This window comes from Ambystoma mexicanum, chromosome 1q, assembly GCF_040938575.1.
Source record: "Ambystoma mexicanum isolate Mex_15411 chromosome 1q, UKY_AmexF1_1, whole genome shotgun sequence".
Taxonomy (NCBI): domain Eukaryota; kingdom Metazoa; phylum Chordata; class Amphibia; order Caudata; family Ambystomatidae; genus Ambystoma; species Ambystoma mexicanum.
Genome location: NC_090922.1, coordinates 1,247,909,997 through 1,247,932,570, shown reverse-complemented (window position 1 = coordinate 1,247,932,570; position 22,574 = coordinate 1,247,909,997). Strand labels below are relative to the sequence as shown.

Below are 22,574 nucleotides of genomic sequence, written 5' to 3'. Positions count from 1 at the left end.
TAAAATATGTCTGCTTTTTGCAATGACGGTGTTTGCTAGAGTTTGCACCAGCAACACATTTCCCATGTTCTACGTGATTAAAAAAGAAAGAAACCGGTAGCCCATGAAGATGGGTGAAAGAAAAACATGTAACAAAATGTTGAGAGGTTGGCAAAAATAAAGTAGGTGCTAGACAAGAAAGAGGGGGATATGCAGGGGAGTGAGGTGTACAAAAGAAAAATGAGAGGCAAGAAACCGAGGAAGGCGGACGCAAGACACGTGATTCCACAAAAGAGAGTGAGATGGGTATAAAATGGAGCGAGGCTCGCACACATGGAGAGGCAACATGTGCCAACATCAGCAATGGAGGTGTGTGTCAATGAAAGATGGCCACACAACATAAGAGATTGTAGCTAGCACCCCATGGGATTGTGATGAGGATTGGGGTCACGTGGGGAGAAGTCTCTGCCACAGTCTTGGCCAGTGTCAGAGTAGAATAAAAAACAAGAGTTATTTGCTCAAAATTGATGTCCTCAAATACACATTGTATTGCACTGCAATATAATAGTGGGAGCATTCTAGTTCCAGATATCGGATGCCCTACCCTTTTGTATCCAGTACCAGTGCCCAAAATCACTTTTTGGACGAGATATGTTAACTTTTAAATTGACACATACCATCCAGACTCCTGATAGCTACTCTACCTTACAGACTGCAGCTGGATAATGTGACAAGGCCAGTGACTTAGCCTTGGCAGGCGGAGATGGGAACCACTCTGCTGGGGATGGGAGGACTACCATGGAGAAATCCAGAGCCAATCCTACTCTTGAGGTCGACGATAGCAGTTGAGAGCACCCACATTCCTGTCACCCCCTTGTGACAGTATGTTTCTGTGCAGACCTATGTTCTCATTAGCCATAGTTCCAAGATCAGAAACTTGCCAGTGTTTTCCTGTGTGCTTTCAGAACATGAATAGGAGAAGAGGGACCTGAACGATTGGCAGATTGCCTCAGAGATCTGCTCCACAAAGAGAGCGTTCCGCACAACATAGTCATCTTTAAAGACAGTGGTATCGCGATATATATATATATATATATATATATATATATATATATGCCCAACCAGACCGACACTGAAGACTGCAGCAGACTGCTGGGAACAGGAGAGGGAGAACGACAGTGAATCCGCGTCCACAAACTGCAATGCCCCACAACCGGGAGCGAGAAAGCCACACACAGAAGCATCTACCATAGGCACCAGACCAAAGGACCTCGTTGAGTTGCTGAGCAAGTACAGCAAGCCCACACAACAAGACAGAGGTCCCCTTGACCACGGGGAACTAATGAGGAGTCAAGGAACTTGCCATGGGACTGGTCAGAACAGAGTCCTAGAACACAAATAGGAACTCCTGCCTTTACAGGCTGTCATTGGTTATGCAGCAAGCCTGCACAACATGAGTGGGCAGGGTTTAGCCCACTATTTACACCCATGCCCAGGTGAGTTGGATAGAAACGGACCCAAACCTGGACAGGGGAAGGGTATGAAAACTGAAACAGGAAGGAAAGAAGTGTGGAAGAGGGTACTAGTGTGGAGGAGGGAGTAGTAGTAGGGAGCAGCAGTTGTAGAGGGAGGAATAACCTCAAAGGGCGGAGACAAGCCATATGAGGAGTGAAGTATCGAAGGGATAGAAGAATGGTGGGAGGAGTGTGGCAAAGGGACTAAACAGTAAGAGTAGAAAGAAAGAGAGGGTGTGTGTGTGATAGAAAAGGCCTGCATGAAACTGCGCAAGTACAAGGCACCATCTCCACTCCCATTGGAGCACTAACCACTGGATAGTATAGGGAAGCAGTCCCTCAGGGAGTCTAGTGAGGTAAGGTGTTCTGCCTTTAGGTCCTCACCACTAGAAGCAGACTAAAGTTCAATCTTCTGTATTTAGTAACCTGGAGGGGAGCCAGGGACTGCTGGCTTAGGGTGGAAGTGCAACACTAGACGAGAGAGAGAGGGGGAGCGATGGACGACTATAGGCCCCCCAAATCATTTAATAAAAACCTTGAACCGCCTCTGAGACTGGAATTAATTCTTGAGCCATCCGTGAAAATACTGAGAGGGAGTGAGGGTGGTATTTTGAAATTGCAAGAATTAAACTGGGTCAAAGAATTGGGTCCTACATTACACCTGTACGAATCGCAACTGTGCCCCTTTTCTAGACTGTCATTAACCATCCTTATTTGGGAAGGAGCATGTACAGCTGTAACAAAAGTAAATATGGAAAAGGGACACAGTGTGGACATGTGTTTCACAGTTAAGAACTTTGACACAAGGACCCAATTGAACGCTAAGATGGCGCTGAGATAGAGACAGGTGCACATATTTTCTTGGGTGTGCACGTGTATTTGATATTGTCTCTAAACCCATTGCAAATGCCCTGCTTTCAGACGCCATCATTTTTCTTGGTCCCTTTTACTTCCAACATCAAAGAAATGAATAATGGCATTGTTCAAAGAATATGATATGACATTTATAACGCGCCTATACACAAGTGTTTCAAGGCACGACAAGGAAAGGGAGGGGGAACAGGGGAAGACCGACAACGATCCTACTAGGCCAGGTGTCATTCAGATCGCGCAAGTGCAAGGGAGGGGAAGGAGGAGAAGTGCGGAGGGGAAGTGGAAGAGGAAAGTGCAGTACAAGGGATAAGAACAATAGATAAACAATAATAAACAATAGGAAAAAAAAGTGTGGCCAGCAGGTGGCAAGTGAAAGGGTAAGTGCAGAGGTCCGGTGTCAAGTGCAGGAAGTGGGACCGTAGGGATAAAGAAAACAGTCGCCAATTGCAGGGGTTGTCAGGACCCGACTGGCGGGGGAGTGGATCTGGGCCCGAGATCGGAGGGTGGCCAGGTAACCAGTACAGTTTCTGTGTCAGCCAGGAATCAGCAAGAGAAGAGAGGAGAAAAAGCGGACGAGAAAAGAAACGTTTTGAGGTGCTTACGGAACCGAAGAGGATTCTCCTCAAGTTTCAGGTAGGCTGTTCCAGAGGGAGGCCCCAGCCGAAGCGAGAGATCTACCACCAGCTCGTTGCTTGGAGAAGCGACTGACCCTGAGGGAATTGGAGGCAGAAGAGCGAAGAGCTCGAGAAGGAAGGTATTTAGGAAGAGAGAGTTGAAGGTATTGAGGCCCCAGGCCCCAGAAGGTCTTATGGACGATGCAGAGGGTTTCAAACTTAATCCTTGCAGCCACTGGGAGCCAGTGCAGAGATTTCAGTCCTGGAGAGAAACGATCCCTGAGCTTGAGGCCAAGGACAAGTCTCGCAGTCCTGTTCTGGATGAGTTGTAATGGGCGGAGAGTAGAGGCAGGTAGATTTAGAAAGAGGCTGTTGCCTAGAGAGAACCAGAGCTCTGGAGACAGTGAGCTTCTGGGGAAAGGAGAGGCAAGGAAGAATACCTCAGAGGAGGTGTAGCTTGTGGACACCCCATGGTGGATTTCTCAGAGTGCATACCACAGTGAATGTTTCCACTTCCCGTTGGAGGAGAACCCTCGCCCCTCATTTCATCAGGGACCATTACAAGATAGCTTGAAGCATACTCTCCGCGCATGGATTTGGGATTCATCATTTTCTCATCTACCTGTGGGTTTTGCAAATGTAAAATTGTTTATATGGACCCGTTGCTATTGCCTTATCAGCAAAATATATTGAAACCTTTTGATTTCAACAAAAATAGGATTCTCTAGAAAGGATAGATAATACACAGAAGTGTGAGTATAAATATACTTATAGCCTTTGCACTTTTTCATAGTCATGTGATTTTTCACACCTTTAGTATCGTTATTTAATAATCTACTGTCAGTTACATGCATTGCTATTTCCTGAATTGACAAGATTTTACAAAGCAGACATTGATGAACTGGAAAAATATCACCTATTTGGCTTCCAGGCTGAAACCTGCTCATCAATCTTTCATTTCTGCCTTTAGTTTTAACCTTAGTGGCAAAGGAATACTGCCGGAGCAATGCTGTGAATCTCTAGCAATGATATACCTTCCTGGCAGACCTTGGCTGCAGCTGGAATTTTCATAATAGCACAGAATAGGAAAAGCTCCTTTTTGTAAATGTAATTCTTTCTGTGGCGCCTGAAAGATCGCCTCAGCATCCAGGCCATTATTGCCATGAGGGCGAACATGGATATCGAGGGACTGCTCACAGCTAAAACGTCCTATGACCCTAACGTCCTTCCGCTTTTCCTTTGAAGACCTTCAGAAGCCTAGGAGTTTTCTTGCCATGGGCTCCACCTAGAGGGAGGAATGCTGCAAAGGCACCCTTTCAGCCCCGAGAAAAGAACCCCGTCCGCCCCATATGTCTGGTCCTGTTCAACCTGTGGAGCCCTTTCACTCTCCAGTACCATCCTGGACTCAACATAGGGTGATATATAGCCTCACTCCCAGCCTTGTGACTTTGAACTAGATGTGATATAGGAAGTCAGTAGGTACTTGACACATTGGAAAATTACCCAAAGAATTTCAAGTATGCCCCCACTTGACATACAATGGTAGTCAACCAAATATATAAAGTCATTTCTGGGGAATGAGCATCTTTATTAAACTTTTAATTAGCCCCTAAGAAGAGACACTATTTTTGCTATCTGGAAATATCCTGCTTTCCTGTGCAGCGGTAGGCACCACATGCTTAATAACCTAGTCTCTAGATATCTGTTGGGGCGACCTGCCACTGCATGTGCCAGTTTTGTTAATATCCTGAAAGAATTACTTTTGCAACATTTTTTTTAATTTACTCATGTAATTGCAGCAGCATACCACTGCACCGAATTAATCAATAACTTAAAAAAAAATATTAGGACTGATTCAGATGATGCGGGCACTGTCAAAGCCTATTACATGCAAATAGTTAGAATTTTCACTATCCTTTAATATATGCTAATGGCTCAAGAGGCAATGTAAAATAAAAGGTTAGAAAAATCATCACCATGTCAAGTGCTTCATTGGAGCTTATAAGAAACAAGATCCTTCCATTAGAGCCAGAATCCAATGCAAAAAGCAGTTTGGGGAAATAGTCTCTCAAATTCTTGCACCATCGACCAGTTCACTTGCACATGAACTCATACCAAACAAGAGTCGCACAATTATGTCATATCCTTTTTTGGACACCGGTTGGTCCAATGGTCTGCACACATTAATTTCACTCTCACCTTCTGAGACATTCTAGAAGCTGTGTTGCAACAATATATTTCTATTTTAATTAGGCCACAAAATAAATGGCAATTGCATTATCACTCTTAATACAAGAAGACACTAAAACACTGTTGGCAGAAAGAAGCATAATGCACCCGATCTTGCAATAAGTACTCTCTGCCCAATTCTGTCTCTTTATGAACCATTAGGACATAGTTCCATTTGCAATATTCAATCTAAACAAACACACACCCTTTGATCATTGGGTGAACCTTTATTCAGAATAAGACTGTTTAAACCATGCACATAAAAGATCACAGTCTCATTTGAAATAAGTTGCTTTTTAAAATATTTTGAAAAATGCAATGTACATCTCTTTTGAAATATCGTGCAGCCATAAATTTAAGACATTGGAATAGTGTAGAAATCGGCAAGTCACTGACGGGCATTCACTTATGGCAAAACACATTGGCTTCTGTGTTGTTTTAAATGTGAAAGTAGTTTAAAAGATGGTCATTTTAAAATGACTCTATTTTCTAGGGACCAGAGGAGAAGGGAAACCAACCCCTTTTTATATTCCCTTATTTTAAACTATGGCCATAAAAGGGCAAACGAGTTTTAATTGGTACTAATCTCGAAGGTTCGTTTCACATTTAAAAGGCAATGTTTAATTTCCATTAAATAGAGGCCAATATTCTATAATTATATACTAAATTCTTATGGAGTTGTACTTTTAAGTATGCTTTCATGGTATCAATTTATTGATTTTTAATGCTTCTTTATTGCACCCAAAGCAACAGGATTCTGCACACGGTGGCCTCTCTATTGGCTCCTTCTGGCACATCTTTCTTCATTCTCTGGAAATCCGCAGGGGCAGTCGGCTACTCCCAGAACCAGCTCAGGCTGTATACTGTCTGCTCTGCTCCCAGGCAACACACTTCAGTCTCACTCTGGGATGGGCACCCCCGAAATATCTTTGATGCCCCTCTTCCAGAATGGTAATCTATTTTCTTCTGTTAGAAAACAGCCTGTCTGCAGTAGGAACCCAGATATTCTTCTTGGACCCCTATTGTTTTTATGTTTCCCAAAGGAATCTCCCCTCCCTGCATGGAGGTGAGCCTTTTACAGGATCTAGTTTGCTTTTATTAGATCAGAGCCAAATTCATCATTGAACAGTTTGGCCAAAAGTGTTTGCCAACTCACTGTGTCAAACGCTGTGTTGGCATCTACAGAACGTACTTCACGTTTTATTTAATTTAGAAATCATATCTTGAATAGCAAGGTAAGTGGTGTATGCTTACGTCTTGGCCCCTTTATTTGCTATAAACACCTCTTGGTACCAAAGCAGAATCCTGTGCACTGCCTCATTAGTAAAGCTCTCAAGACCACAGATTTACAAAAGAGAATGGACAACATGACTGTCAACTCTGTGGATCTTTTCCTGGTTTCACTATTATTGATATATGGCTGTGTTTGCCATGTTACTGTAGTTTTATGTTCTGGCGGAGCGTGTTTAAAGAGTACACATAGTACTCGGGCTAACGAGGTCCTCAATTAGTTTATTTGAAATCCTTCCAGTCCTGGCTTTCTCCCATGCAAAACTTTGTCTCTAGTTCTTTACATTGCATAGCCACATCGCTTCATCCTGCAATGCATTTGGCAGGTCTAATTTGAATAAAAACTTGCCATTGTTTTTGTGATGGTACAATATTTATGATAGTTTCTCAAAATGCTTGCAGAATGCTTTCATTATATCGAATTGGTTTTCATTCTGTTCCTCTTCATTTTCCTGTGTGCTTTATAATATATTGTTTTCCTAATTTACCATGCCAACATTATGCTCTCACCAGATTCAATGTTCTTTACCCGGCATTTTTCTTTTATTTCAACAGTTCTTTCTCGACTTTCTCCTTTTTGTTGTTGTACATGGTTACTCTTTAAAGTTGTCTTCAGTCACATCCTCTAGGCAACTAAGCGCTACAACTGTGAAATATCTGACACACCTCAATGTCTGTATCAAATCCTTTATTTTCTTCACTACCATTTCAATGGTAAACCCCCTGGTGACCTCTTTAAAACAGCCCAAAATCAAAAACGTATTGAGAGGCAGCATGTATGTCTATATATTCCGATACCTCTTTTTAAAAATCCTGAAATTCGTCAACCTTAAGTAAATAACTGGGGAAAAGCCATCCCCTCACTTAAAATATAGATGCATGTATGTGTCTTTTGCACTAGACTACACTAAAAAGATGCTATGCAAGATGGTATCAAAGGCATTCATTTTTTATGGTTTGCCACCTGTATTTTTTTTATCAGGAAGAAGTGCATCTACACAGTCAGAATCAGGGCTCATTCGGTCTGCTTCGTTATGAGTGTGTATTGGAAGTATTGCTTCTTACGTACTCTTCGGAACTTGTGGGAAACTAGGGCTTGCCGCTTTCTTCCTGTCCGCTTGCGCTTGTCCTGTCTACCCCCCCACCCCCCCACTCCCTTCTATTCCATGGTGCTCTCTATCTCACCGATCTTTTCAAACTGCTTCTCCATTGACTATCCTGCTCTCCTCACTAAATCTGGTAGGAAAAAGTTTAAAAAGGACATCCTGGTCTCCAACCCAGGCCTCCCTATCGCTGACACCTACACCAGTGCCTCCTCCAAGGAAACTCTCACTGACATCCTCTTTTTCGTGCCTTCACCTGACCTATGGACCCTTCATATGGTCTCTGTGCTCTCTCCTTTCTCCTCTTCTCCCATTAAGGGTGGCACCCGTTGGGATGTCCTCTTGGCCTCCTTCCACTCCTCCAAGGCCATCATTAATGTCTATACTAATGGAACCGTCTTGGTCCAAGGCCCTCAGGCCAACCTTCACCTCTTTGATAGACGCTTCCCGCGCCTCATCAACTTCCTTTCCTCTACTGCTGTCCCCCCTCCGCTATCCTCGGCTACCTTGCCTCCACCCTCCCTCCCTGCCCCCTCTCTCTTTCCCTCCTCACCTCCGCAGGGCGTACCTCTGATCTGTACCCCTCCCCGGAAGTCCTTCAAAGATGGCAACCTTCTCCACATTGCCACACTTAACTCTCGCTCTGCTGTCAAACACTCCTCTGATATCTGCCGCCTTCTAGAGGAACTGGACCTTGACGTGCTCAGTCTGACTGAGACATGGTTCACGGCCAGCTCTGTCATCCGCTTTGACACACTTACCTGACGGCTACAAGATCCTCTCTGTGGCCAGGCCCAACCGTGTTGGGGGTGGGGGGTGTGGCCCTTATCTTCCCTGAGTGGATCCCTGCCACTGTTACTCCCATGCAGATCTACTCCTCTTTTGAATGTCTTGTCTGCCGACTCTCTCTCTCTCTCCTAGCCATTCCCTTACCGTGGCTACTATCTATCGGCCACCTGGTCAAATCTCCTCCTTCCTCTCTGAGTGGGCGGACCTCTCCTCCTCACTCTTATCCTCAACCACTCAACTCCTCCTTCTTGGAGACTTCAACATCCACCTGGATGCCTCCTGTTCCCCCTCTGCAGGGCACACTCTTGATGCTATGATCTCCTCTGACCTTCCCCTCTCTGTCCCTCTCTCCACTCCTCCCTTGGAGTGATCACTTTCTCCTATCCTCCCACCTCACCCTCCCTACCCCACAGGCAAAGCCACCCTCATCATTGCCACCTTCCTTCTTGGTCCTCCGACCTATGAAGCGCGTGTCCGTTGAGGCTTTTGCTGCCACCTTCTCGCCCCCTCCTCTCCCTTCGGCTGACTCCCACCCTGACACAGCCCTCTTCACTCTCCACTCTGCTATATCTGATACTCTTGATATCCTTGCCCCTGTCATGAGAATCCGCCTGAAGCCCAAAGCCAAATGTAACTCCTGGTATGACTCGGATCTCGTCACCCTTAAACGCAAGTGCATGGTGGCAGAGAGGAAATGGCGTGCTTCATGTGCATCCTCTGACAAACTGGCCTGTCGCCTGCTCCTAAGGCAATACCGGCTCTCCGTTCTCTCCAAGAAGAGAGCCCACACCCAAGCCCGCATCTCTGCGGCATCTAACAATTCGGCCGAACTGTTTAAAATCTGCAAGGAGCTGGCCAACCTTGCTGCAGTCTCTACCTCTCCTGTCCCCTCCCAGGCCCTCTGCTCAGCACTGGCCTCTCACTTCATCTCAAAAACTCAGGACATTCTTTCCTCACTCTCCTCCTATCACCTCCCCCCTCTATTCCCTGCTCTCCCTCTGGCCCTTCTGCAGCCACCTCTCCTCTCCCCTTCTCTGCCTTTCCCCTTTTTTCTGCTGACGAGGTTTCGAGACAAGTCCGATCTATGAAAGTCTTGTCAAAACAGGTCCACCCCTGTTCCTCCAAAACTATCAAGTACCACATCGACTCCTTGGCCCCTGCCCTTGCTGACTTCTGCAATCGCTCTTTTGCTGCTGGAGTCTTCCCATCCCCTCTCAAGCACTCCCTTGTGCACCCCCTTCTTAAGAAGTCCTCTTCCAACCCCTCCTGCCCAACTAACTACCACCCAATCTCTATCACTCCCTTCCTGGGCAAGCTCCTGGAGAAACTGGCCATCTCCCAGCTTAATCTCCATGCTGAATCTGTTGGCATTCTTCATGACCATCAGTCTGGCTTCAGAGCTGCCAGAAGCACGGAAACTGCTCTCCTGAACATCAGTGAGGACCTGCTCTCGAACCTTGATTCTAACATTCCTTGTTTTCTCATTTTGCTTGATCTCTCTTCTGCCTTTGATACGGTCAACCATACCATCCTGCTCAACCGTCTCTGTGATAACCTGGGTATCACTGGTCGGGCTCTGGCGTGGCTGACCTCTTTCCTCTCCAATAGACCCTCCCAGGTCCAACTTGGGTCTTTCCTTTCTGACATCTTTTTCTCTACCTGTGGTGTCCCCCAGGGTTCTAACCTCTCCCCCTGGCTTTTCAACCAGTATCTGGCACTTCTCGCCCACCGCATCGCCGCTCTCTGCCCCTACTTTCAGTGCTATGCGGATGATACCCAGCTCATTTTCAGGCTACCCTCGGCCTCTTCTTCTCCTTCCCTCATCTCTGACTGTCTTTCTGCTATCCAGGACTGGTGCGCCGCCAATGACCTCTGCCTTAATGCCAGTAAGACTGAGATTCTACTCATCGGCACACCCACTCCCTCCTTCCCTGCAGCTGTCTGGCCGGCCTCTCTTGGCCCTCTTCCTGCTCCTACCTGCAAGGCAAAAAACCTCGGGGTCATCTTCGACTCCACACACTCCTTCTCTCCTCACATATCTGACGTCTCTAAGACGTCACACTATCAGCTACACCTCCTCAGAGGTAGGCTTCCTTTCCTCTCCTTCCCCCAGAAGCTCACTGTCTCTAGAGCCCTGGTTCTCTTGAAGCTTGACTACTGTAACGGCTTCTATCTAAATCTGCCTGCCTCTACTCTCCGCCCTTTGCAACTCATCCAGAACAGGACTGCGAGACTTGTCCTTGGCCTCAAGCCCAGGGACCGTATCTCTCCAGGACTGAAATTGCTACACTGGTTCCCAGTGACTGCAAGGATCAAGTTCAAAACCCTCTGCATTGTCCACAAGGTCTTTTGGGGCATTGGGCCAAAATACCTTCAACTCTCTCTTCCTAAATGTCTTCCTTCTCGAGCTCTTTGCTCATCTGCCTCCAACTCCCTCAGGGTCAGCCGCTTCTCCAAACAACGAGTTGGTGGCAGATCTCTCTCCGTTGCAGGGGCCTCCCTCTGGAACAGCCTTCCTGCCTCCCTGAAACTTGAGGAGAACCATCTCCGGTTCCGGAAGCACCTCAAAACCTTCCTCTTCGTCTCTGCTTTCTCTCCCCCTCTCCCCTGCTAAAGTTATTGAAACTGCACTGAATCTGCAACTGGGCCACTCGCCGTTCTCGGTCCTTGGCCCAGCCACACTCCCCTGCACTGACTCCCTGGCACCCCGTGCACTACGGGACTGCGTCTGTATCCCACAGCACCCCCATCCCAGCAATTATCTGCACTTACTCGCACTGCCACTAGTTGGCCCTTGTTTTTTTTTCTTCCTGTATGCTATTAACCCTGTAATGCACTTTCCCCTCTCCCTTCCCCCCCCTTGCACTTCTCCCTTCCCCTCTACCCTTGCACTTGCGCGATCTGAATGACAACTGGCCTAATAGGATCGTTGTCTCTCACCTTGTTCCCCCCCTTGCCTCGTCGTGCCTTGAAACACTTGTGTATAGGCGCGTTACAAATGCCATATATCATATATCATACATTACATATGACATCGGTATAGGTATTGGTAAGGGTACGGATAACTATAGATCATTGTTTACTTTAATATTCCACTTACATCCCATGGAAGGTATGAGGAAGCGGAAAGAAGCATGATACCTTGTCCTTTTCCACAATAATAATTGAGAAATACTCCAATGGGAGATCTAAATGGCAATTCCATTATGGAGCGGTAGTTAGTAATGGGAATATAGAGAAGTTATTTTTACAATATGCACTGTCCACTCAGAGAATGATAAACCATAAACTCAACACATTTGTAGCATCCATGGTTCTAGGCTCCTAATACTCATGAAATCGGTGCATGCTCTGTCACTAGGCAGACATGCACATTCCAACAGCATCGTCCGTCTTCTTGAATTCGGCAGCCTATACCGTGGGCCCTCCCCCGTGCATTAAACCGCTTACTAAGCACCTCCATTAACCAGTGTATATTTTTAGTGAGCGGATAGAAAGCCGCCGAGTGGGCAGATGCGACTCTGACTGCTGGGCGAAGGGTAGTACAGGTGCAATAAAAGCAGTAGATATTCAATAGATTGAGGTGGGCTCAAGAAAGACCATCCATACCTAAGCCGGACCTGAGTTTAAGGCCCACTTCTCTATAACCCTATAGTGTTGTTTTACGAAAGGTAATGATGTATGAAACATGTCTCCTGGTGGCATACCATTTTAAGATACAGTGAAACAAATAAAAAGGACAATAGTAATGTTCACATATCTGTTGGACTGTAAACCTAGTTTTGATCTGAGATTTGTATTTGCAAGGTCCTTTTCAGACTATATATAACCTGTGTTTCATAAACCTTTTGGAGTAAACTTAACAGAGAAGTACATTTAATACACACCTATTGAGAAAGCAGTGTATTGCTTCTCAGGAGGCTCTGCGGATTGAAAAGGCCGCCAAAAGGCAACAACCTAAAGAATTGCCGAACATCATCTTGGGGATGTGTTTTTCATATATTCCTACATTTCTTTTCTGCCACTATTTATTGCACATTCCTTTGATCCAGTTGACATCGTTTTTAGCTCTTGGACATGACAATGTCATGTCTAGCCTAAATTAATATTATATGATGTTTCCGTGTGTACAATGTGACATTGTTTGCATGATCTATCCATTTTTCTTTTAGATTCAAGTCAATCGGATAGTCCCAGCCAGCAAAGTGACACCGATATGAAAGACCAACCAGAAAATGGTAAGAAGTAGCTGCTGTTAATGTAAATAAACATGTATTTGTAATCTTAATTTTTAAAATGTAGATCATTAGGTTATAATTCAATGGCACAAATCATTTTGGAATTATTGAGTTATTCGATTGAGTGTATTTTTTGATTTGTGTATGAATATACAGCATTATTCAGACTTGTTGCAGTTTGTTTCATGTTTGCTTCTGATTGAAGAGCCAGCTAATTGTTTATTGCATTATGGTTTAGGCAAATAATGTGTGCATGTAAATGGAGGGTTTTCAGAAGTAAAGTAGTAGCTGTTAAGTATGCATTCCTATTAGGCTTGTACAATGTGTTGGTGTCTTTCATTGATGGACCCCAAACTCTATTGACTGACTCGTTTTTTAATAGCACATTTTGATATACATCCTTTAAAAAGCTTCAACCTTTGTCAAACATTTGGGGGGAAATATCCACTGAGAAGAATATTAGAATGTATGTTTTGTTGAAGTTTGTACATTTCATAGTACAAATCAGCTTGCAAGAAGTTACACAAAATCAGCAAAAACTCTCTGTAATTCCAACATTTTGTTTGTTTCCATATATTGTTTATTAAATGTCAATAATTTGGTCTACATAATATCTGGAGGCATTTTGAAATCAATGCTGAGCTTTATAACTTAATTCCAATTTCGTGTAGACTTTTGATTGTATCCCCTTGATGTGTTACATTCCTTTTTTAAATTCTCAATCAGTACCAGTCATTTTTATTTAACACTATCTGTACAGCCTATCACAGAAAATCCACATAAAAAAGATATTGTTAAATATTAGGTGGAAATTCCCAAGAAATTACTGGTTCACAACATTTAATTATATAAAGGTCCGAATAGTTAACCAAATACAACATGGAGTTTCTTGGATGTCAGGACTCTCTCCAATTGTTTGTGTCCAAGAGGATCCAGCCTCCAGGTTTCCTTGGGCTCTTCCTGAATGTTACTCTATTTTGTTTGAGGTTTCAATTTCCAGTCTGTCTTGGAGACGCCCCTTTAATTTGGAACAGGTTTACGTTCTATGATAGTCTCTTGGGTGTAAAAGTACTTTTACTTCACATTGATAAACCTTTGGCAGAGAATGCTATTTTATATTTATACGATCATAAAACCTTCAATTAATAACTTGTACCACTTTAAAAAGATTTTTAAATGTATAGACAGTCATATTTGTCCATCTTTGTGTAAAAAGAAAATCATTGACATTGTGGATATGATTATGGTGTAAAAGATCAGTTTCAACAGCAGCCTTCTGCAAACCTGGGCATATAAATACAACGTGCTAAATAACTTAGATTGCAGATCTACACAAGGGGCGAGTTTCCTCTGAAAAGTGCATCTTCATTCATGCCACCCCAACCAGGCAATGGGAAAGGGCAGTAGTAAGGCAAGACGTAGCCTTGATGAAAGAAGCTGTAGTCTGTGTTTGAACAAGATGCTTGCCCTACCCAGCTCTGTGCCAGCGAAAACTAGTGGGGAATGTTGAGCCATGAGAGAAAACAATGGAACATTTCAGCATCGACTACATTCCATATGTCATGAGCCATCACTGGAGATGAGAGAACAGTTGTCAAAGTTGGAGAATATTAGAAGTGTGGATAACACCATATTCCGTGCCTATGGGTGGCAAATCGAACAATAACAACTCAAATGATTTCTACCAACCTAGTTTTCTCCTTGTGCATGCATTGCGAGGAGAGGACTGTCATAAGAAGATGTCCTTGTCACCCCCCGCCCCTCCAGGCCATTTCCCAATTCTGGCTGTGTTTTTAAAATGTCACGTGTTCTCCACATCTTTCCTCTCTTCCAGTACAATGATTCCAGCCAAGACCCATACAGAGTTTCATCTGGTGAGGGTGGAAACCCCTAGCTGTTTTGATTTGTATTAATATAAAATTGTGCATGTAATTCTGTTCCTAAGAGGGGAGTCTGCTAATCAGCCCCTCATTTTTCATGAAGCTCCATGCTAAAATCATATTGCATGTAAATACCGCTGCTGCATTAGTCTCCTACGGTCTGGAAACCCTATTTTATATATGTATTTATATAAATATAAAATGATGCATGTAATTCTGTTTTTCTTCAATGGTACAGAGCAGGCTTAAATATCACATGTGCATCCCTGAATGCGCCTTTTATCCAAAGTTACTGTAGCCAGATGCAGCAATTTAACTTCTGCACCCCTGAGCTAAAATGTAAGAGTTGTTGCCTTATCAGCCTGGTGACAGGGTAAGAAAACGCTATATATGTTTCTTGTAAGATCATAGATTTTTCAAAACCCTAACACTTTTATATCACAAGTATCTACTGTGTGAGTGCAGAGTCAGTGATGTCAAGGCCATGTATATTTTTGGCTTACCTGGCTGTCTGCACTGACTGCTTCCAGTGAGACAATAGCCAGGATGCTGCTTTCCGTTGATTCCCTGGGAGGAAGGGTAACCCTTCCCACGATGCCACAGGAGATCTTCTGGGAACCTGCTCGAATGGGGCACTCTCATAACACAGGACAGTCTCACACAAGCAGAGGAGGGATGAATCCATAATGATTGTCATTGATGGGGACTTCTCAAGAAAGAGTACCCCCATCACCAGTGCAAAATTGATTTGGATTTCATGATGAACTGTGAGAATCGCAGATTGATGGTGCTAAGCGTGCAGCCCCAAGGTTCCCAGGTGAAGCTGAAGTTTGCTAATTTTGAGGCATGTATAATGCCCAATAACCTTTTTGTGAGCCAACATTTCTTATTCATATTCTTATTCACTATTCTGTGTTCCAGATGAAGCCAGTGGGAAACGGGACATGCAAGGTCATCTGGGCAGGCTTCTTAGGGTACACTGAATAGGAGGTCCAGAAGTAGCTGGAGCGAGTGTTTCTGCCTGAGGAGTGTAAGAACAGTCAATCGTCCAAGTAAGAGTAGAACTGAGCTGCTTTGCAGTGAAGTTACAAGGCACCGGCTGCCATCATCTTGGAAAAAACCCAGCCTGAGCGTGAATGGACGCATGCAGTACTAGAAAGGCCCCTTGCTGAGAGAGAATACAGAAATTGAGGTTGGCATTCTTCAGATCACTTGCCTGCCCATATGTATGCTCACTGAACAAGGATACAAGCTTTTTGTGGGTAGGCAGAAGTTGTGTTGCGCTATATAGGCTGACGTTGTGCAGGACTGCATTTATGGGTTTGGGACTATAAAAAATCTTGAGTAGAAACTTGATTCCGATTCCTGCTGAGGGACCCATTCCACTCCATTCATCATCACACTCTCAACCGCTTGGAAAAGGAACTTTGTTCCAACTTGGTGAAGAGCGGGTGGGAAGGAGTCGAGGGGAGGAGGGAAAGGACAGCAGAAATCCTGACTGGTCACTGAGACAACTTTAAAGCCCTTCGATGTGGTCCTCCAACCCCCCATGTGAACCACTATTCTACCCCCCCGCCCGACTGATACAGTACTGAACCGTCAAGTCACTATTTTGTTTTGTTAGTGGAGGAGAAAACTGAGGAAGCGTGAGAAAATACACCTTTTGGGTTTGTTCATTGCTGCCTACTGGAAGATCTGTCAATCTGCCAATTTTACCATTGACAAAGACCTGAAAACCCCAAAAGGCTTTATCAAAACGTGTACCTCTGAGGAGGTCTCTGAATAGACATGGATGCAGGGAAGATTGAAAAGGAATTAACAGTCTATATGTGTTGCTTTCTGGTGCTAAGTTCCATGTATGTGGAGCTATGAAACAGATCCGGCAGGTCTAACATCTTATCCCGCAACTCTTAATTAAATTTGGTGCTGTGCATCCAATCTTACAGAATATCCCCACTCAGTGACATTTACCTATATGTATTATTCACATGGTGAGCCACAGACGCTAATAGAACTTGATCCACCAGATTAACATCAGCTAGAACAGCCCTGAAGTGTTCATGTTTGTCATTTAGAAGGAAGAATTCCCAGTCAGCCAACTCTCTCTGAGATTCTGAATAGATGCAGCAAAAGAGGTCTTCTCAGTTGACTTGGTGTAGATGTATTTGGAGTTCTGGTATTTTCTTCCCCATCACCACCAGAATTGTACCTTCAATTAACAGTAGGGCTGAGGTGGGAGCCAAAGAGGCAGTCATGGAATAAAAAGATGCCATCACCGCCCCAGTGGAGAGAGTTTGTGAACTGTAGGCCAAGCATACTTTCTCAGATGTGACGGGGCGATAAAGAAAATGACCTTTTCTAATAGTTGCTATCTCCTCTGTAGTTTAATCTTTGAAATGTCGAGCTACACCTCACTGATGATGGCGAAACGGGGATCACTTGTGGTCTTAGTCAGAGGGTGTGTGACCTAACAGTAAGGGCTGCACTGCCCCTTAAGGGTGGGATCAGACCTGATATGAATTTGGTCTTTTTCCTTCGATCCCTTCGGTAAAGGCATAACCAGCTGAAAATCGTTTGAGCTGTAGGATCCCCAAGGCTCTCGTTTGGCCCCATTTCTTTTTAAAAATCTGTGTCAAACTTCTATATGACCTATTCATTAAATGATTTTGGCTACCATGCATATGCCAGTGATACTTATATAAAGACCAATGGGCCATATGCTAAGATTGACAACTGGATCAACTGTCTTGATGAAGTTGAACCCTGGATGCAGGATATTCCTTACGTGGAATCCAAATAAAACAAAGGTCATACCTCTCGGGCCCAAATCCAAAATATCGAGCCTCTGACAGTCTTTGCCAAGCCACCAAATTATATTTGATATTCCTAGGAGTGTTGCTCGCAACACAATTAATCTAGGCTTTTACTGGCAACATGATCTGACCTTGGATGTTCAAATTAATCAACTCCTAGTAACCTCTCTGCTTATTTTGAAGAGTGTCTACGTTTATTGAGGGAATATCTCAATGTGGTTGTCTGTTTACTGATTAACTCAAAGATTGATTATTGCAATGTGTTTTACATGGGTATCCCTTACTATCAAAATGAACAAATGCAAATTGTGCAAATGCAAAATTTGTCTGATATTTCACCTTCAATTACCATCTTTCGCAATCTCCCTCCATTGGATACCTGTTGGATGCCAAATTATTTGTATATACATGGACTAGCTCCCCTCTACCTTCAAAATAAAATTCAACTAGCCCAATCAGACCTTCACAATCAAAGGATCAGGCCAAGGAACAAGGACATTACTTGTGGTCCCTAAATCCGTCTGTATGGAGAGATGACCAGAGATTCTCTGTGGCAGCCCCACGACTTTGGAACTCTGTCCCTTTTAACATCCAATCTATAGATAACTTTCTGCAATTCTGTAAAGCCACCAAGACTTGGCTCTACTGCTAATTCTTCTGCATTTTTGTTCTATGCTGGTTGACAATGATCAGACATTGATTCTGTCTGTGGCACACTAATATTTAAACAAACGACGAGGATTGTCTAACTGGTTGTCCAGAGTAATTAGTATTTATAATGGAGGAAATCACTTAAATTCATTTCATTTTGAATAATGGTGACAATATTTTTTTTATAAAAAACATACACAATCCAATGTTGTGTTCTATATAAAACTCATGCTCGCTATTTATTAGTTCATTTAGTGTACATAGAAATATTAATACAGCTTCATAAATGACAATTATTGAAAACCTGTTTGACAAAATTTTAAAATGTCAAACCCTATACCAAAGTAAGAGAAACGGGAGACACTCTATATCACAATGAACACACTTACAAGCACAACATAAACAAATAACATTAAACACAACTGTGCCCACATTTAATTTAATTTTGAATAGACCCAACATGTTTCTGTCTATAAATGACCATTTGCGTCAGACATTCATCAGGGGAAATATTGACTGGAATTCAATGTCCCAAAAAACTCGAAACCTGGAGAGGGGTTTTCCTATTTGAAGACTCTGCTCTTAAGGGCAGTTCGCAAATCCATTCAATGGGTTTTTACTTTTTTTCTCTCTGAATCCCTCTCAATCAGATTAAAAAACATTTTTTCAACCCTTTATATTTCTATGTACACTAAATGAACTAATAAATAGCGATTATGAGTTTTATATAGAACACAATGTTGGATCGTGTTTGTTTTTTTATAAAAAGATATTGTCACCATTGTTCAAAATGAAAACAATTTAAGTGATTTCCTCCATTATAAATACTATATATGGTCTTGTCCTTGGACAATGGAGTCAGCATGGTCGTGCAATCGACTATTTTTCAGGGATACTTGGTAGTATTACCTGTTCTGTTTTAATATATATATATGCCCAGAGTAATTGCCAGGGGTTATGGAATGCATAACCTCCTACGGATCAACCTTCTGTTTTGCATTTGTCAGCCTGATTGAAATAGTGATGCCCATACGTGGTTCCTGACCCTGCTGCACCAGGCGACCGAAACTACACCTTAATGAAGATGCCAAAAGAGGCTTAAATATGTCTGGGGGTGCATGTGGTCTCGTGCCTAAGGTATGTACCTAGCAGTTCGGGCTCGACTGTCTCTTTTGGAGAGTGACGAACCCTGATTTGCATATGTACTTTTGGCAAGCTGTAAAATGATGGTCTGACGAGTTACCCAGAGCCATCCAGCCATCAACCTTTAGTTTTGCAGAGTTTTCAGTGGTGCATGCTCCTAAATTAAGGGAACACCCTAACATGTAGTACCCCAGTTTGCACTGTATCATTTCTTGATGCCTGGCCCTCATGTGGATGAACATTTTCAGCCATTTGGGGTGGTAGCAATACGCCTTGTATCAAATGCAATGAAGAGGGTGGGTTTGAAAGCCTCAAAACGCACATAAGGAGGGCTGGATGCAGTAGTTTCGATGTTCAGGCGAATGTTGACAGTAGGAAATTTCATATGACATAGTTGCCGGAAGTTGCCTGGCTTTTCCGCAGATGATCATGGACATGCCCTTCCAGTGAGACAAGCACTTTGCAGACATAGTTGATTAAACATTTATGCAATATATGGAGTTGTTTGGGCTTTTTGGACACCATAAGTCATATTTATGGCACAGCAGTATAGATCTGTTTCAGTTACACCTCAAAAAACAAACTTTTGCAGTTTGACCTCTGTGAGAGGGTATAACGCCTGAAGAAATACGAGTGACATGTCCCAGAAAAAGACTGCTACACAGCCTGCAGCTTCTCATCGGGCAGCTTCTTCAGGAAAGCTACTATGATGTGTCCTTAGACATGAAACACATGCTGTGGGCCAGACATGGGGATTTTGTAGAGGAATGGAAGGCCAGTGGATCTTACAGATTGTATAAAAGGATTGTTCTCTTACTTTCTGGACATTCCATCCAGATTGCCCACCGCAGTAGTCAATACATTTGCCACACAAAACTGCTAAAGGTAAAGAAGCGATCTCGGAAAGGAGCTTTGGAAAAGGTGCTTGAAAAAGAACACCTTATTGGGTTTTACTTGAGCAATGTTCTAATCTCAAAGCAGGATTAGATGCCTTTATGTGAAAAGATACGTTCAAGATGTTTGTGCTTCAACTGACCATGTGATTGTTGACCAGAGTTGAATTTGATCATGAGGCTGCAGTTCATGTTGGTTGTAGGGCATCCAAGAGAAATTAGGGTATTCTCTCTTCCAGAGAGGTTTCAGGTGATCGGGATCATGCCCAGATCTTCTTGAGGATCGTATCTTTCTACTTCCTCTGGCGACATTGTGCTTTAGGACATGGAGATGGGATCTGAGATGCATTGAATCCTGGGAAATTAAGTCGAAGTTCACACCAACACTGTAGAAAGACTAATCTGAAAATCAAGTAACCCTAGAACTTGGATTCCTAGTAACACACAAGGAACTGACTGATCCGAGAATGATTGAATGCTAGGGCTTGGCTTCAACGTTCACAGGGACTTGTGAAAAAGGGACAGATTTTAAAATGGATAACTCCTTGCCCTGTGAAAGAAAGTTGGCAGCAATCAATGTAAAATTGAATAATCTGGTAAATGGTAATAGCCTTTAAAGAACTAGTGCACACAGGGCCATGAAGTCCAATTAATGGTCATTAGTAGAAAAATGGAACCTCTAATATGTTTTTCTAGTCAGTGCTCCAGATAATATTTCGAGGTGGGATTATTTTACTCCCTATTTTTAATCTTTGAGAGTAAATGGGATTTTAAGAGAGTAAAAATGACTTTTCTCCTTTGCAAGAGAGTAAAATATATTCGACATCTAGCCGATGTGTGCAAAAACGATATGGAAATCATTACTATGCAGCAGCTTTCTGCATTGTGACAGAATACACCCGTCTTTATTTCTCTAAGGTCTGGCCATTCTATCCCTTCAGTATATATTTAAATGTTGAAAGCATAAAAACCTAGCCAATTACATGGTAAAGCAAGCATGAATTTTATTGTGCGTTTTGAGGTTCGATAGAAGAATTGTATGTTGATGTTCAATGAGTCTTCGTTTCCTGGAGCTATTACTACCTAATGGTATGCCAATGTTATGATACAACAGTGCAGAGAGGCAAGGGCTTCATGCTAAATTCTATATCTAAGCTCAAGGTCAAATGGTTATTTATATAGCACTTTTGGCGAAGCGCTGTACATGGTGCATATTTATCACCAATTCGAAGTCTGAACGCCTTTATCGACCTTGAAAGGCTGAGTTGGCCTTGCTGGGATTCGAACCTACAGATCATGCACAGATCGCAGCAACGAGTGCTCAACCAGAAGAGCTATCTTACTGGCCAACATCCTTCAGAGGCCGGTTAACGGAGTAACAACTGAGGTATAATAATCACAGTGCCTAGATGTTGGACAAGCCATGAATGAAGCGCTACATAAAGTTAAATACCTATCTGGATTATCACAGGGACAGGTTTTGGTGAGTTTCTATTTCAATTACAAATGTAACTTTCATTTGTTTGTCTTTGAGCAACGCTTGCACTTCCTGGAGAGTCAGGTTTTCGATGTTTTAATTGTAGTCTTGAAGATTTGAGAGGCTTAGACATCTGTGATTGGTATAATGGCAATCACTCACCCTTGAACAAAGACTCACTGCACTGACCTTTTTAAAGTTGTGTACCCATTGACTGCAAGGTTGAATGGATGTTAACTAAACCATGCATAGTCATCATTTTACACAGTTTTTATAATTGGAGTGTAAATTAAATTATAAGTGTAAAAATTATCTGCCTGCGCATGATTATGCATACAGCACAGGAACTCTGAAAAATACAATTACGCAATACAGGTTTGCTTTCACTGGAAAAAAGCATAATTTTACAAAATATTAATTCTCAATTGCAACTTAGTGTTCCATCTTATTCATTTTACAATCCTAAAATGCTAGGAAAATAAATATGCACAGTGCTACTGTTTGCTCCATGAGCAGAAGCTGAATGGAAATAAACCATTCCTTTTATCACAGTGTGCAATTTCTTTAAGGCTTGAGAGAAATACATTCTGTTTCCGAGGCTTTTATCCACGGCTTGCATTAACAGCCATGTAGATAATATCCATGGCTTGCAATAACAACCATGTAGATAAAAATCAAAAGAAGCCTTCTGGTTTCTGTCAAGTAACCTGACCTTTGCACTGCCCTCTGCTCTAAACTTGTGTGTAAATGTACACAGGAAAATAATAAAGCGGTCGTATTTACAAGATTTTTATGGGTAAAAAGGCCTGGTATGCACCTTATCTGGAGGCCTGGTTCCAGTCTAACTGAACAATTGATCTACGGATCATGTCTGTTATATTTCAGATTTTTCGAGATGTTCTATTTATTGAGTTACCTGAGAACTTCCTCATAGACCGTAGCATTTGGAGTGGGACTACGTTGCTTACCATTTTTACTTAAAGCATCCTACATTTCGCACTCTGGATTCATAAAGGCAAGCGAGTCCGCAACAGAAAACAAACTAGAAAATAATACTAACTTCCCATAAACCAATGAAGATTGTTGAT

The 22,574-nt window shown here is 43.0% G+C and overlaps 1 protein-coding gene across 13 annotated transcripts in view; it reads left to right on the top strand.

Annotated features, from left to right (window-relative positions):
* NFIA (nuclear factor I A) overlaps positions 1–22,574 on the top strand; it is a 1,239,884-nt gene that overhangs the window by 848,466 nt on the left and 368,844 nt on the right. For all 13 annotated transcript variants that reach the window (XR_011290794.1, XM_069642058.1, XM_069642053.1 and 10 more), the window contains exon 3: positions 12,564–12,629. Coding sequence is in view for 12 of the 13 variants with exons in the window: in XM_069642058.1 (XP_069498159.1) it covers positions 12,564–12,629 (66 nt within the window). In the remaining variant the exon portion in view is untranslated. The remainder of the gene's footprint in view (positions 1–12,563; positions 12,630–22,574) is intronic.